The sequence below is a fragment of the Siphateles boraxobius genome, unplaced genomic scaffold, assembly GCF_051911475.1.
Source record: "Siphateles boraxobius isolate OS27281-9 unplaced genomic scaffold, OSU_SipBor_1 30, whole genome shotgun sequence".
Classification (NCBI taxonomy): domain Eukaryota; kingdom Metazoa; phylum Chordata; class Actinopteri; order Cypriniformes; family Leuciscidae; genus Siphateles; species Siphateles boraxobius.
The window spans coordinates 7,883,197-7,900,846 of NW_027508920.1; the positions used below are offsets into that span (position 1 = coordinate 7,883,197).

The window sequence follows — 17,650 nt, forward strand, 5'->3', positions numbered from 1 at the left end:
CCTGACAGCTCTGAGCGCAGTCTCTACCCAGGAGCGAGGTGCACAAGGTGCTCCAGTGAGATGTCATTGGTGTAGTCCTAGAAGAGTACACACTGAGCCTGGAGAAAGATGGATTGTGCTTCAACAGGGCTTACAGAAATCCATCACCCCAGCACTGAGAGTTCGGCCTATGGGAAGGTGAATTTACTCTTGCTTATAGTCGAGTGAAAAGTGAGAAAAATGTTTCGTACAGCACTATAGGAAGTACCAGCCTAACTGCAAGGTGTAATGTTATTTTGAATCAAAATGTAGATTGCCCTGATACAATATTAATGCATGCACATTGGGATTCACTCTGGAAAATATCACTGCTTTTTATTATTTCATATATGCTTTTTTTTATCACACTAATTCAGTTATAGCATGTTTTAACATTAGAATTTCCAGAATTAATTTTCATAAACATAAACACATTACATTACTTTAACATTTTGTGTTCATTTCCAGACTGTTTTAGTGTGTCAGAGATACAGGTGAAATTGTTTTACCTCACTCATCAAGGACAGGCTTAGAGAGCTCACGGTCACAGATGAAGGAACTTTCTGGAAGACCTGACAGAGAAAGAGAAAGAGAGAGGGAGAGGGAGGGGGAGGGGGAGATGTCATACAGTAATACATAAACAAAATGGAAATTGTGATTTCAATATGATTTAACACATTTCTTACAATGATCTTTGCGAAGAGATTGTACTCAGCTGAAATTATTTTATTATATTATTGAAATATATTATATAAGCAGGTGAACAGTCAGAGACATAAAAAAACTGCAAGTTGTCCATACTTGATTAATCTGTGCAAGAAAAAAAAGCTAAATCTGACATTATTTTTTTTCTGATGAATAGGTTTCACTGAGGTGTGCGTCTATAATGGAATAACAGAATATGCAACATACTCTTCTTCGATCTAGTTTTACAATGATGAAAAATGCTGTATATGTGAGCCATTTAATTTTCATTACTGATGATAAATGACATCCAATTTTTGGGGAATTTTTTTTGGAAAAAAAAAGGTTTTTAGACAGATGCTGGATATTTTGATGAACAATATTCAGTCAGCATTTCTATGCGCACTTTTAAGACACATAAATATTTGAAACACTCAGTCAGCACATATGGTGTGAACTTTGTTTTAATAGTATAAGTAAGGTGTGACAGCATGTGTGTTATGTTGTGTGAGATCATAGTTATCATCATGCATTTTATGTCACCCCTTTATATTGTAATATACAGTACACATTACACTCCAGATACTTTAATCTAATTTTGAGAATCTCAGTTCTTACTGATGTACTATCATAATAACTGATTGCTTCAAACAGAGTTCCGGATGGCCTATCAGCACTGAAATAGAATTTTCTATGTAGGAAGAAAATGTAAAATGGACCTAAAATTGTCAGGCTATATCAAACCTAAATGTAAAATTTACCTCACATAAAGGTTGAGTTTGATGTAATGCTTTAAAGGCAAAAGACAAATGCACACTTTCACCCAGTAGGGGTGTATATATCACACGGACATACATAAGTTGTATATATATATATATATATATATATACACACATACGTGTGTGTGTGTGTGTGTGTGTGTGTCTATCTGTCTGTGTGTGTCTATCTGTCTGTCTGTCTGTCTGTCTGTGTGTGTGTGTGTGTGTGTGTGTGTGTGTGTGAGTGTGTGTGTGTATGTGTGTGTGTGTGTGTGTGTGTGTGTGTCTGTGTGTGTGTGTGTGTGTGTGTGTGTGTGTGTCTGTCTGTCTGTGTGTGTGTGTGTGTGTGTGTGTGTGTGTGTGTGTGTGTGTGTGAATGCTAAAAAAGAAGAAAAAAAGAAAGATAAAATGTATTACAGAAATGATTGACAGTTTTATTGATACTGGAGGACAAAGATTATTTATAGGCTTGAAGTCAGTTACAGTAAATCAACATGCGTAGACGTTTAACAAGGAAATGCAAGTATCACATGTAAGGGCCATAGCTGGTCACTGCACGAAGATGAAAAGGAGTTCCACAAAAATGTTTCTATGACTATTCTGATTCATTTCAAACATAAAATGATCAGCAATTGCTTAAGACAAATAATTTTGCTAAAAATATAGGAGGTATTGTGTTTAATTGTATTGCTGTCTGGAGATGCAATATAAAACAATTAAGCTATAAATCACAATTACCAGCTTCGGGGAAGAAATCCCATTCATTAAATTTAATTTAATGAAAACTGAAACAATTATATTAGCATTCATTTCAAAAGCTCAACACTAACCTTGAAATAAAATAAAATAATAATATCAGAAATATTATAATATTTATGACTGTGGCTTTATTTAGGCACATTTTCAAATCTATAAATTACTCGAGAGTACTGAAGAGTTCAATGTCAAATAACTGATGAAAGATTATGAATGATGAAGATGATGAAGATTACTGATGATTTTAAAAAAGTACACAGAAAAGGCCAACAAATGTATTCTCTATGCATGTTTCTGAGTAGAGACATTTGTTGACACACGTCAACACACTTTCAGCTTTCAAAAAAGAAACCCTTTATTAATAAGGAAGCTGTATAATGAATGCTACTGTCTGAATTAAAGGTAATATTTATCTTAAGTGAATTTCATTATACATTATTGCATAACAATTGTTACAATTTTAAATAATTTAATACTCATTTAAAATTGGATCTCAGAGTCCAGATAAAAGACTAAGTAAATATTGTTTTTTAACTGATGATGTCTCACTCTCTCTCTCTTTCTCTCTCTGTATCACACATGCATCATTTTCATCTTTATTGCGTCTGTGCATCGCTGGAAAACCCCAATACTCTGACACACAGTTTCAAAGCGTGTGCACATCTTTCCGAGAGCTCTTTCAAGTTCAGCCACAAGCCAAAAGACTTCCAAAACTGCTCTGTTCATCCATCTATCTATCTATCTATCTATCTATCTATCTATCTATCTATCTATCTATCTATCTATCTATCTATCTAACTATCTATTTGTCTGTCTGTCTGTCATGACGTAGCATACACCAAATACTAATAAAAGTTCAGTCCATCCTGCAACGAACATGGATATTGATGATAATTTAATTGCATTCAGTCAACTAATCAAAATAATGCAAAATCGCTGGGGCAATTTTGTTGAGCAAAGCTATTGTTATAGCTGAATAAAAGTGAAAATGGATGAAAGGTATAGCTGCGTAACCATACAAAGACTGCTACGCCTATGTGTGTATGCATTTGACTTAAGGACTGGTACAGGAAATGAATAAGGTCTCCCCTGAGGGTAAAGATCTCTGTAATGACTGTGCGCGTGTTTCTACATCTCGCTCACTGACCTCCATGCATCCTCTGTAAACACATACACTCACACACTGAAATACACCTTCACTAATGCTTGGATTTGATCTGACAGAGAACTCAGTGAAACATTCATTGATTCAATGAAGGGATTGTCCCCCTTTCTCTTCCACACTGAATACCAATAAAATAATAATAATAAATAAATAAAAGTATTTCCAAAAATAAGGATCATAACAGTCCACCAATCGTGTAGTAATTGCAACAGCAAGATTTTACGTACCATAAAGTGTAAATGTTTTAGGACAACATAAATACATTTCATATCGAAGAAAGCAGATCAAATCATAGGAAAGTAGTGTTATTTACAACTTGTGTTTTCCTTAATTAATGTCTTCAGTGCACACAAAGTTTGAGACATTTAGGGTTTTGGCAAATCAAAATACTAATACTGAACCTTTTCCTCTTAGTACCCATGAGAGACAGATTTGTTATAAATTGCAGTTTCCACATGCATGCTAAAAAAAACAGTATGGATACTGCTGCAGCAATACAGATTCATAATTTATAATTTTTAAATGGCTCAAGCTGGACCCTTTCTGAGCGATCAATCATTGGGGGAAAATTACATTTCAAATCATGTCAGCTAAATTCCCTTGCCCGATCTCCTGCTCCCACCTCCACAGCTTTGTTTCAAAAGAGGTGGACAATAAAGCCGCAGACAATAAAGCCGCTTCTTTCACATGAAGGAAAGGCAGAGAAACAGTAAATAAAAAAACAAATCTCTGGACAAACTGAGCACTTTCAATTTTGATAAGAATATTTATATATTTAAATTTGTCCTCTCTTTGTGTGCACCTTTTTTGTGTGAATGTCTGAGTTTTTTGTTATTTTTTATATTATTATGATTTTTAATACTCCCATTGTCCTTACATCAGTAGTAGTCAGATGACACATGTATTACAGTGGAAAAAAAAAACTATTGCACACATACAGGATATGAAGGTTCACTCTGACCTCCAAAAACACTTTCATCAGTACAGTGGTTCTCAACAGATGTTACTTCAGGACCCAGAGCAAGTGCTGAGCCAACACAGTACCTAAATTGTTTGAAGGCAAACAAAATGTCTTTGGAAAATCTACCTGTGTTTATTAATATTTACACCAACTGCTTGAGCCCAGCAATATACAAAATTATTACCATAACAAGATGATTTGGAAAATATTTCAGAAAAACTATGGCATAGTTTGTGCAAATTGGTGGACGTGGCTTAATTGTTTTACTATTTGCATTTATAGCACAGACTTTTTCCTGCTGTCCGCGGCGCTAACAAAACACGCCTACGACTCACAGGTTGAGAACTCTGACAACTCTGCCCTTATATAAACATGCATGTCTTAGGCAGATGCATAAACATGCTGTTCTTTGATAACTTCACTACAAACATTTACATTCGCTGTTAAATTAATCTCTTGTTTTTTCTACCAAGACTTGAACAAATAGGTGTTCCACGAGTTCCACATCTGTGCAACACAGCATGCATAGTCTACACCCATGCAGTTAAAAGAGTTTACTTTCATCAAGTAATCTACAATTTCTCTTGTGAGTCACTAAATAAAAGGTAAAAAGGTGACGCTATACTGTATATTCATTCTAAACATAAAGTAAAGTCCATTGCATTGAGGCAATTGCATTGTCAAACTTTGGAATGTTAGAGCATTGTCTGCAATAAAATGCATTATATTCTATCAAACATTATGTGCTATTGGCTGCTGCAATGTGATCTTGTGGACTTTTCCAGAGAATACTTATGAGTTTATGAGCAAACAACTATATGATAACAGCGAAAGTTTTTTACATAGTTTCAAGAGTCCGAATCTTACGATAAACAGTCAATTTGTGAGATGCCAAACATGTTTTGTGCAATGCATGCACTAGATAAGACTAATAAAACCAGGCTACTAACAAGAATTATGATTAAAACAACTAATGATCATTAAAAAACGTAATAAAACTTTAACATACAACATCCAGAGAAAGCAGACTTTAAGTGGCCCAAATTACATTTTTATTGCATATCATATTGTATGAAATGAAAAAAAAGCATATATGAACATCACATACGGTTAGTGGGTAAAATAATTTTGCACAGCAAAATATATATGAAAAAAATAAAATAATAATAAACATAGTTTTAAGAATTTATTGATAAACGGTATATCCTGATTTTATACAAGCAGGGTATCAATCCCTGACCATAAAACAATGTCCAGACATTTTAATATTGATTACTACATTATTGCCATGTAAATAATGACTTTATTAACATAAAAGGAAATAAAGAAAAAGAAAGAAAGATAGAAAGAATGAAAGAAAGAAAGAAAGAAAGAAAGAAAGAAAGAAAGAAAGAATCGAGTCCTGCTTGACAATATATAACTAAATAAGACTATATCCTTTAGTTTTCAGCAAAGCCATGACGGGTGCCTTTTAAATTAGCGTTCTAGATAGATTCCAAAATGTGATATATAATTTGCTACAAGCTACATTTAGTGCAACTCATTCCAAATAGATCAGACTTTTTTTTTCTAAATGCATGATTTTCCATGTTGACTTGAAATTCTACTTTAATACTTTGGTTTTAAAATACAGTAAATGGCAGGCTACATCATGAACTTCAACTGTCAAACTGCTGTTTTTACTGCAAGTACATGCTGCAAAAAGCTCAAGTTATGCATGATAAAAATCCAGCTGTATGCAAACTTGGAGCCTTCTCAAAATTTGAACAAAATGAACAGGCAACATCTAAACTCTAAGTCACTCTTCCTTCTTCGTGTCAACATGTGGCATGGGCTACCTTTAACTGTTTTTATATGATGCAAAAAAAAAGTAGTTCATTCCAGAGTTATCAAAATGCAAACATTTGACATTAAATACACAAACCGCTCTTAGCAACAACACTGTTTAAGTCCCAGAGGGAGAATTCCTTTTTGAAACCAGGTCCTTGTTCTTTCCCTCGAAACACTGCTTCCAGTTGGCTCTCAACAGAGAACTAAATGTATGGAAACTGTATGGATCAACTTTTTATGGGGAGGATGATGACATGATGCTCCTTGCACTTTTTTAGTCCGTATTCCAAAAAAAGTGACCAGGAAATGAAATAAATGTATGAATGCCATGCTGAGCAGTAGTTCTTTTCCAAGTAGAAGTTCATTTTCAAGCGCATAACAATTGGTGGGGAATAAAGTAAGAACAAAGGACCATACATGTCCAGCATGCAGGCACTTCAATGACATGTCTCTTTATATAGCAATAATGACTCTCATGTAAAATTACAAAACAGCAAGCAGAACACATGTCAAAATCCTGACTTTTGCAAAAAAAAAGCAACAACAACAAATGTATATATATATATATATATATATATATATATATATATAAAATAGCAAACTTTCTTGTTTGGCAAAAAAATGCAAAAGGTGAATGAGGGTCAATATCATAAGTGTGCATACATATCAAAATATTAACTAATTTAAAGATTAATATTTGCAAAAAGAAAACAAATAGTTTGGTTGCACAACAGGCCCCCAAAACTCAAGAACTGACTTCAGTTCTTTATAAAAGCGATAAAAAGTTGTCAGCCTTGATCTTAAAACCTCCAAAACAAAAACAAACAAACAAAAAAAACTTTTAAAATATTTGTTGATTTCTTTTTTAGGCTTTTTTTAGGGAACTCACATGAAAAACTCCGGGGATGAGGGGTTGTTGTCGCTGCTCGACGAGTTTTCTCGGAAGCCGTTGCTCACCAGCTTCTCGTACTTCTCTTTGTACGCGTCTCTCTCGCGCACCAGTCTGGAGATCTCTTGTTTGAGGTGGTCCACCTGCTGCATGAGATGGGTCTTCTCACCCTCCAATACGTGCCTCTGTTGGACCCTCTTGTAGCGACACGATTGGGCATAGCCTCTGTTTTTGAGGGTTCTCCTCTTCTGTTTGAGTCGGATCACCTCCTCTTTGCCGACGCCGCGCAGCTGCCGGTTGAGCTCCCGCACGGACATGCTAACGAGTTGCTCGTCCGAGAAGCGGTCGTCCAAGTGGCTGTGCTGGTGATGGATGGCAGAGGAGTTGTTGCCGGACGGGACCCCGGGAGTTTGGTGCTGCTGGTGGTGGCTGTGGTGATGATGATGATGCTGGTGGTGAGGTGCCCCGTTCTGCGCTGCAGCAGCGGCAATGACTGCGGACACCACCGCGGCGGCGGATCCCATCTCCTCCCCGGCCATGGCGCCTCCCGGTCCGGCTGCGCTACTAAACTGCTGCCCTCTAGCATAGCCGTCGAAGCTCTGGAGCTGATGTGTGCTGTTAATCAGCGCTTCAACCGCATCCTCGGGACTGAAGCCCAACGCCTCCGTGTTGAGCTGCTGCTGATAACCGGTCATCCAGTAGAAATCCTCCAGGTGCGCTTTCTGCTCGCTCCCGGAGCCAGGGCTGGGCGCCGAGAAGCTCGGGGAAGGGGGAACTGAGCTGCAGGGCGTACTCATCGGGGTGGAAGACAGGGAGCCCCCGGCGATTAGGCGGCTGCACTGGCTGATGCTGCGATCGGGCTCCAGTGGTTCTTTCTTCACCTCAAACTTCATCAGATCGAAGTCATTAACATATTCCATGGCCAGGGGACTGGTGGGCAGGTCGGAGCTGCTCAGTGCCAGCTCTGATGCCATCCTCTTGCTGCTGACCGTCCTCCAGTGCGGGTGAAGAGCAGCTGTCAAAGCGGGCTGGGTCGGAAGAGAGTGAGCCAGCTTGATGATGTTTTTGCTTTACTCTTTGCAGGAAAACAGATACTGCTCAGGACTTTTCAGTAACTCCAGATTATGAGCTCTCCTTGGCACAGTCTATTGCAAAAATGCATTGGATCTCTTTCTCTTCTCTTTACATGTGGATTTCGGCGGCCTACTATTTCAAACATTTAACACTTTGGTGACTCCCAAAGAGCAGACATCATCGTAGTCAAACGGGTAAGTGTAAAGTGAAATGCGTGCGCTAAGTGATGTTGACACAGATCGAGCTAAGAGAGTTTTTAAACTCGACCCACTACAGTAGAGTTTAAAAGCATTGCTGAGTTTTATAGCTGCCGTGACGTCAGGTTCTCAACGAACCAATGGGATCTCTGGATCTCAGAGCTCTTTAACATATGGGTTCGGAAACCAAAACTTTTCTCGTCAGCTGACTGTCAATTTGGAAATGCAGGAGGAAAGAATTGAATGGGTTTCAAACATTTAACTCTTTCCTTAAGCGTTTGCAGAATGTAAAATCCAATTGAGTAACATAGACGATTTTCTTTTCTGTTCATTGACGTTTCTATACAATGTGTTTCGCCAGTATTCTGCAGCTTTTAATTCAAAGCATTTTTTACATTTTAAATAGTAAAGCCACATGTCAGAAGGATAACTTTAATTACATATTTAGACATTGAATTATATCTTTAAATTATTTGGTGTGCCAAAATCAACATAAAAAAAACGTACATTCACATTATAATTTCATTTTAATTCCCATAAAAAAAATTTGCAAATAATTAAATTTAGTGATGTGCTTTTTTAAAATAACCTATGGGAAATTTTAAAACCCAACAGTGTCACCTTCTGGAAATAAAGAGAAGTAAGTGTGTGTGTGTGTGTGTGTGTGTGTGTGTGTGTGTGTGTGTGTGTGTGTGTGTGTGTGTGTGTACATAACCATATTTTGGGCACAAATCTGTGCCAATAAGTGAGCTAAATCTGTCAAAACTTCCAAAAGCTCATCTGAGGGACCATCCACATTTGTAAAAAAAGTATAAAAATTAGATTAATAAAGTTTTTTTATGTAAAAATGCAGAACGTTTTAGGCTTAGGTTATACTATTTATTATTAGCCTAGTATAAAAAACAATCTAAGTATAATTACCCCATTTAGATCTAGTGGGTGGATATATTGAAACTATTGGACAGGGAAACTGTATCTTTTATGTAGACATGAATGAAAACGAATAACAACAGTGAACACAAAATCATTTTCATGATAGTATTATATGTGAGATTGTCGATTCTTTTTGGGATGGAAAATCAGATGGATCTGCTCTGATTTATAATAATTGCATAGTCCAATGTAGTTCACTGTATACAAATACTTCATAGGGTACCTAAAATGTGCTTGATGAGTGAACATCTCAGTTTACAAGTCGAAATATTATTTAATATGACTAAATCAATCTGACTACTTTATCTTGTGTGATTTCTAAATGTCAGATAAGGCAAAAATAGTTCTTATAAGTAATGCACATTTTCACTCAAATCTGCACCCTTTTCACCCAGGCCTGAACATTAGGCTGTAGTTCAGTGATCAACCAAATGATTCAAGCATAGATCAAGAGAAAAGCTATAAAACTTGTTTATCAGTTATGTGAGATCTGTCTCATCTAGTCATATATTAAACTACTCTTCTGTTCATTGCTCTTTTACTGGAGGTCAGGGGTCGATTACAGCAGTATTTCTTAGTGATTTTCTCTCCCTTTCATTCTTTGAGTATTCAGTTAGCAGGAGCACACTATCTGAACAAAGTCATATTTTGCTTTGCATAATATACCTGTCTGATTAATTAATGATCCTGTCTTGATCTTTAATTTCATGGTTCTTATGCTCTCTTCTTTCCTAAATTCCAATTAAAAGCGCAGTGCCATGGTCTGTAGAATAGTAAAAAAAAAAGAGAAAAAGGAATTTAAAATCCATGAGGATGTGTTCATGCAATAATGAGTTACCCGTTTAGGAAAACTCTTAAGTGAATTGTGTTAGGCTTGACACTGCACCAACCATTTCATACCCTGCACAAAAGCCTATAATCATTTACTCGGTATCTTTTCTGGCAAAGTCTATAATCTCATGCTTGGGATCCTTGGTATTTTTAGAGGTTGGACTGAGTCGAGTGTAATGATCTCTCCAACCGCTGGCCACGAATGATTACATCAATAGCTGTTACTGTATGTGTGCACATTTGCATTACCTTAACTCTGCATTTGTTCTTTATGCCCTTACAAAGCAATATTGTTGCTAAATTTGTTACATTTAGTAATTAAATGAGTGTATAGAACGAGACAAATTACGCATTATACTGGCTATTTTTTCTTACTCCACAAAATTAAGTAAAACATTGTAATAGAGACACAATAAAATAGGTTTTCTCATACAATACTGTATATTCCAATTATTGCATACATTTGGAAGACAGCGTCAAAACATATTATGTTATAATCTGATAATTGTGTCTCATTACAGCAAAGAATCCTAAAAGTGTAACATTTTGCTTTGCTTAAATTTGTTGTCATTGTGTCCATCGATTTCAATGAGTAACACATAGCATTTTAAAATGACTGCTTATTTACATTCATATTTGCAATCAAGCTGCATTCTGCCATTCTCACAAAAAAAAGAACAAATCTGTATTTTTTTTTTATTACAGAGACATACAGCTTTCTAAAGTACATGGATAATAGCATCACTGTTAATGTATTCCTTGTATTTTTACAGAAAGTTACTGGAAGCACGGTTGCCAGCAAGTAGCAGTATTTCGATTTGCAGTAATTGTACAGCAATGCAATTATGTTATTTGATCTATTTCTACTATACTTTAAAATCTATATTGATACATTACATCTAAATATTACTAATTATACTAATTACAAATGATGATTACATATTATATAATATATAGTTAGTATAGTATATACATAAATATTATGTATTTATAGTATATAGCTATTCATTTTATAATACCACTTTATTTCAGAATAACATTATAAATTAAATACCACTTAAAAAAAAAGTTCAAGGTAGCCTACATATGGCATATTATTTGAAAGCATAAATTGAACCTCTTAACAAATTCAAAATTAGAACTAAAATGTTGTTGCAACCATAGAGACACCATTCACACAGAACGTTTTTCTATTCCACTGCACTACTTTTCCATAAGTTTTTCTATGTCAACACGCACTAGACATACAGTACATGTTTGACCATTGCACTTGCCTCCTTTGCAGCGTCTCCTGCATGACACAGCATCCTAAAAACGTGGCTTTCAAGTTAAAATAAGTCAGACTTTTGAAAAACGTGCCTCATGACCTTGCATTTTTCTCTTTTTAGCCTAAGTTACAATAGTGTGGGACAAACTGCGTTCGTATATGTTTAAAACAGATTGCTACTTTGATGTCTTAAATACGGGACGATTCCATATTATACGGAACGGTCGACAACCCTACCGCACAGTTGCAACCAGATGCTCTGCAAATTACCGTAATCTCGAATCTGTAAAATCACATTGAAAATGAAAAATGATGAGCATCAAAGTTTTCAAGTAGAGGATATGACTCCATGACCTAAAAGTCACTCAATTTGCAGTCTACAAACAACACAAACACTTTTAGAAGAATGTTCATATTGCTCTTTTTATTTAGTTATTTAGTTATTTATTTATTTATTCAATCGTTCATTTAGCAGACACTTATATACAAAGCGACAAGCAATAGAGGAACATTCAATAAAGGAATTAGGGACACAGCCAAAAATTATTCATAGTGTGCATTTCAAGGTTTATTAGAAAGCTATAGACTAGGACATATAGTGAAATCATAAAATGAGCAGGACTGTCAACCTCCAGAAAGGGCAAACAATTACTATAACATTAGTCCATACGATGGAATCAGAACGTGACGGCAAGACGGAACTTAAACTTATGTACTCTTGAGCACAACACCTATTTACAGAGAGCATGTGTACTGCATCACTTCTCAGGCTTCAGATAATTCAGAGTCTCCTGCTCACCCCGTTCCTTGGTGTACATTGCAGGGCAGTGTTGTAGTCGAGACCAGCTGACTTTGAGTCATTTATATAGCGCTTTTAACAATGTAGATTGTTTCAAAGCAGCTTTACAGAGATAAACATATAATTTAATGCAGAGGTCTTCAATCCTGCTCCTGGAGGGCCACTGTCCTGCAGAGTTTAGTTACAACCTGCTTCAGCACACCTGCCTTTTGTATATTCAAGCGATTCTGAAGAGCTTGATGAGCTGATTCAGGTGTGTTTGATTAGGGTTGGAACTAAACTCTGCAGGACAGTGGCCCTCCAGGAGCAGGATTGAAGACCTCTGATTTAAGGTAACAGAGATTGGTTTAGTTTTATAGTGGTTCTTGAAAAAAAATTGTTTCCAGCTAAAGTTAGTTTTGATTGATTCACTTCCGTCTAAATGATCATTTGTTATTAAATTAGGGGCCGCTAAGCAACATCGTTCTCTCTAAACAGACTTTAAACGTGAACTTGTGATAGACGCTGATGGCGTTCACATGCGCATTAAGATTTGATTCTATAGTTATGTGCGTTTGAATATATGTGCGCAGGTTTGTAATTCCTTACAAACCATGCCTAAACAAACTACTTGTCTTGTCTATAAATTTTGATGCAGAATTTTATTTTATCTTATCACTTTGGGTAGGTACGCGAACCGAAAAATTCCACAACGCTTTATCTGTAGAGTGGTATAGGGATCCTCCATAGGGAGAGGCTACACTTGAGTCTGAGTAGACCAGATGCCGAGTCCATAACAATACTAAGTCCATGAAAATATAATCTCGGATTCAGAGTCAAGATGGGCCGTCTAGTATCTTTCCATTTCCAATGCAATGGGAAGGCCCTCCAAATTTTCGATGGGGTTAATGAACAGTCACTAACTAGGTTTACATGCAGCCAATTTTCGGGTTATGGTCGGGTTAAGGTCACTATTCGGGTTTCTGAAAAATTAGGAATAACCCGTTTACATGCGTGAGCAGAGAGAGTTACTCCTGTATACATGGAATTGCAATATCCCGATGTAAACGGCGACGCACGGTTAGCGTCTGGACGTACGGACAACCTTAAGACGCAATATGCGTCATCCAAAGACAACAACTACAGCAGCAGCACGCGGATAATGAATAGTTCGGGGCAGATAGCGATCACCTTTGTGTTCATCTCGCTCCAAAAGTATGCTGTGCTGGGTCTCGCCATGTTTACTTCGGGTATACTGCACGCGGGTTTTTGTATGCGCCGAGAAGTTCCTCTACTCAAAAGACCAAGATTCCTTGCGAATAGAACATGCACAGAACACAAATCACTATGGGGATATGCCGATACGCGTTTACATGACCAAAAATTCGGGTTAGAAAATGGGTTCCCCAGGTATCATATCCTGGTTTTTAAAATCCGGGATATGAGCATTTTCGGGTTTTTGCCGGTGTTTACATGGCCGTGCGCGACCGGGTTATTGCTAATATTCCGGTTTTTAACGGGTTATTGGCTGCATGTAAACATAGTCATTGTTGAAGGACGCATACCTAGTGAACTTATGCAACAGTCAACCTTGATATAACTGATGGTTCCAAGGATGTTTTCCTGTCGTTCATGAAATAATCCTCCAGTTAAACATCAGCATCCTTAAAAGGCAAGGCAAGACAAGGCAAGTTTATTTATATAGTACATTTCATACACAATGGTAATTCAAAGTGCTTTATATAGAAGAAATTAAAATAATCAAAAGAAATAAGAATAATTAAAACAGTTTATAAAAATAAATAAATAAAATACAGTACAAACAGTCGGACGAACAGTGGCACAGTGCTCATTCAGTAAATGCACAGCAAAAGAGATGTGTTTTGAGTCTGGATTTGAATGTGACTACTGTAGGAGCACATCTGATCTCTTCTGGAAGCTGGTTCCAGCTGCGGCTGGCATAATAGCTAAAGGCAGACTCGCCAAGCTTAGAGTGAACCCTTGGTATTTCAAGCTGATGTAATACTAGTGATCTGAGTGATCTGTTGGGTTTATATTCAGTGAGCATATCTGCAATGTATTGAGGTCCTAGGCCATTGAATGATTTATATACCAGTAATAATACTTTAAAATCAATCCTATATGTAACTGGCTGCCAGTGTAAAGACCTGAGGACTGGTGTGATATGTTCATATTTTCTGGTTCTGCTCAGAACTGTTTGAATTCTGTATGAGCTGCAACTGTCTTATGGTCTTTTTGGGAAGGCCAGTGAGGAGTCCATTACAATAATCCACCCTACTGGTGATGAAAGCATGCACAAGTTTTTCTAAGTCTTAAACAAACACTATACATCTAAATCAGTACAATATCAGGGACAAAAAAGAGCCAGTTGTAAAACAATGATATGCAGCTATACAGGTGTAGTTTTGGACAAAATTGTCCTCCTGCTGTCACCATACACACTTTATTGTAATGCATAACAGGCATATTACAGACAATACTGTACCAAAATTTATGCAAATAGTTATTACACTGTCAGAAACAAAATGTGCCAAAAAAAAAAAATACACCTTGTCACTAGGCCAGTACCCTTAAAGGGACAAATTTGTACCTTATCAACCTCTAAAATGTGCATTTTAGTACATTGGAGTAGTAATATGTACTCTTATGGTACTACTATAAACTTTTATGGGTAAATATGATACAAATATGTCACTTTAAGGGTACTGCCTCAGTGACAAGTTGCTGTACACCTAAAGGTAAACTTTAGCCAAAACAATTCTGATGCTACAAAGCTAAAGATTGTATATCAACACTGTCTATAGATGTTTTGAAGTAGATGAATCAGTAAGGACCGCAATAGTAATGCTCGGCCACTGATATGATCTGCTAATAATCACTTCCTGTGACTCGATAAATCACATTTTGATGATGCCAAAGGTGTAGGCCCACGTAGAAAAATAGTGTTCTCCAAAAGAAATGGATGAAAAAACATGGGTTAAAGGTTGTTCGTCAACAAACCTGATTCAGCAGTTAAGAAAGACTGAAAAGTTCAAATAGGAAAAGCTTGTGTAACTTTTGTTTTGTTTTTTGTTTTGTTTTTTGTTGTGAGGCACCTCAGTCTCTATCTACTGTGAGAATAATAATAACGTGGGTTACAAGGTGGAATATATTTTAAACATTATTAAAATACCCCTGAACAAACTGCACCTGTTTAGTCCACACTTGTGTCTATCTTCACTGTCTTTCGTCCCACAAGAGTGTTTTCCCCTCATTAAAGCTTCAGGGGAAACAAATAAAAGATAAACCAGGAAAAATAAATGAAATAATAAATACAGCATTTTAATAAATCATTTTTAATAGTATTACAAATTGGTAATTTTCCTCAGGTGTCATGTGAGGCATGCTATTTGTGTGCCAGAAAAGAGTGTCTCAAATCAGTTCCATTTTTCTTCCATTTCAGTTAGGACTGAAAAAGCTGTCCATGTAAGTTACTAGCTCACTAGGATTTCAGACAGAGCCAGAGTTTCCCAGGTTGTATTTTTTTTAGGACAGGACAAATTAATGTGTAATCAGTGGCTAATTAATCACTTGTGTGTATTACTTTTGGTTGAATGCTATCAACATAAAGTACAGTAAGTGGCATGCAGACATTATCATACAGAGAGTTGCTCCACATTAGGTTTATCACAGAATTATATGAAGCATGCTTACGGCCCTTTCACACCTACCTTGTTTGGTCAGGATTTTCGGACTTTTCAATTTGATCCGAATCAAAATTACAGGTGTGAAACCTCCCCCGGACCACGGTCCAGACCAAACAGATGACATTTGGCCCGATGAAAAGAGGTAGACTCAGTCCGGATCAAACTAAACAGAGGTTTGGTTTGTTTCTAGTGTGAAAACATTTTCTGTATGGTTCAGACTTTCAGACCATTTACAGGATGTTCCGGTGGTTCTCGCAGGATTGCTTGCAGTCTTCTCCTGCTTTCCTGCCAGTGACGATATGTTCGCACAACGAGGATGTTCATTTGGCGAATTTGAACTAGCCCCGAGTATAGTTGGTCCTGCAGGTAGTAGCCTAATGCCGTAATAACAATATAGGGTTACACTTTATTTTAAAGTGCCATTGTTACAGTCTAATTATATAATTAGGTACTGAGTACTACAGAGTTAGGGTAGGATTAGGATTTGGTTGATGGTTAGTTGCATGTAATTATGCATCATTTACTGTTATTTCTATGGTAATTACATGTAACATATGTAACAAGAACACTGTAAAATAAAGTGTTACCCAATATAGTGGCAACAATAAGCATATTTGTTTTCATAATTGTCAAAGTAACCTGCCGAATTGACAGCACATTGACATCAGACGCACGTCTGTTTACAAACCAATCAATGTCAAGACGCAGCCCACATACACTGAAAAAAAAAAACAATAAGTAAAATTTGCTTAATTTTTATTTAGCAAGTTTTTGCACGCATATTTTTTTAAGTAAATTTCACATATGGAATTTGAAGGGGTGTGCATAAGACTGACATGACACTGTCATAAACATGACATTACACCTGTCATGAACATTTAGGAGTCTTTATGTCATTCGGTAAATTATGACACTTTTAATGCAAAGTTGACATTGTTTATAATGTCTTTTTTATAACAACTTGACATTAACAAAGACAAAAATGTCTTTGTTATGACAACTTGACATTCACAAAGACAAAAAATGTCTTTGTTATGACAACTTGACATTAACCAAGACAAAAATGACAGTGTCATGTCAGTCTTATGCACACCCCTTCAAATAAAGTGTTACCGTAAACTCTACTTAATTAAGATAAGTGAAAGTAACAAAGAAAATAAGTAATTTTAACTTTGCTAGTAAAAGGTTGAGTAATATCTATTTAGTTGAAGTTTCCTTTGCAATACATTTAACTCAAACAATATAACATTGAATAAAACTACACTTTTATTTAGGCATTTTTATTTTTATTTCTTTTACACTATAGTTTACTTAGAAACATCTAAGTAGTTAATACAACAGTTATTGTGTGAGACTACATACCTCAACACAGAGACCTCAATACTTGGTAGACAATACACAATGACAGTAACATTTGATGGATCCTTTTTGTGTTTGAATGTGTCATTTTGAGTAGAAAATGAACTCCAAATGTCACAAAATGGCAAGTTACTAATCCTAACAACAAAAGCAATGATGAAACCGTGTAAATACAGCTGGAAAACAGTGAAAAACCAACCTCATAATTATTCAAGGCCCAGTGCATGATGGGAACACCAGTATCAGAAAAGTTGAGTAATTTTACTAAATTTTATAACGTTGATATTTACACTTTCATTTCTACACGCTTGAATTGAGTATAGAATTTACTTCTTTTTTTTAAATTAATGCCTCAACTAACTTTTTCATTTAAATTACATTGTTTTTTTCTGTAGTATTTACTTACCACAAACTCATTTTTATCAGTGTAGATGACGACGACA

The 17,650-nt window shown here is 36.2% G+C and overlaps 1 protein-coding gene across 1 annotated transcript in view; it reads right to left on the reverse strand.

Annotated features, from left to right (window-relative positions):
- The window catches only part of mafa (MAF bZIP transcription factor a), a 186,081-nt gene extending 177,690 nt beyond the window's left edge, over positions 1-8,391 (reverse strand). Inside the window, exons 1-2 of the mRNA XM_077248190.1 lie at positions 7,062-8,391; positions 528-590 (exon numbers count right to left, since the gene is read on the reverse strand). Of these exons, the coding sequence (XP_077104305.1) occupies positions 563-590; positions 7,062-8,035 (1,002 nt within the window). The 5' untranslated portion in view covers positions 8,036-8,391 and the 3' untranslated portion in view covers positions 528-562. The remainder of the gene's footprint in view (positions 1-527; positions 591-7,061) is intronic.
- Positions 8,392-17,650: the final 9,259 nt, after the last annotated feature.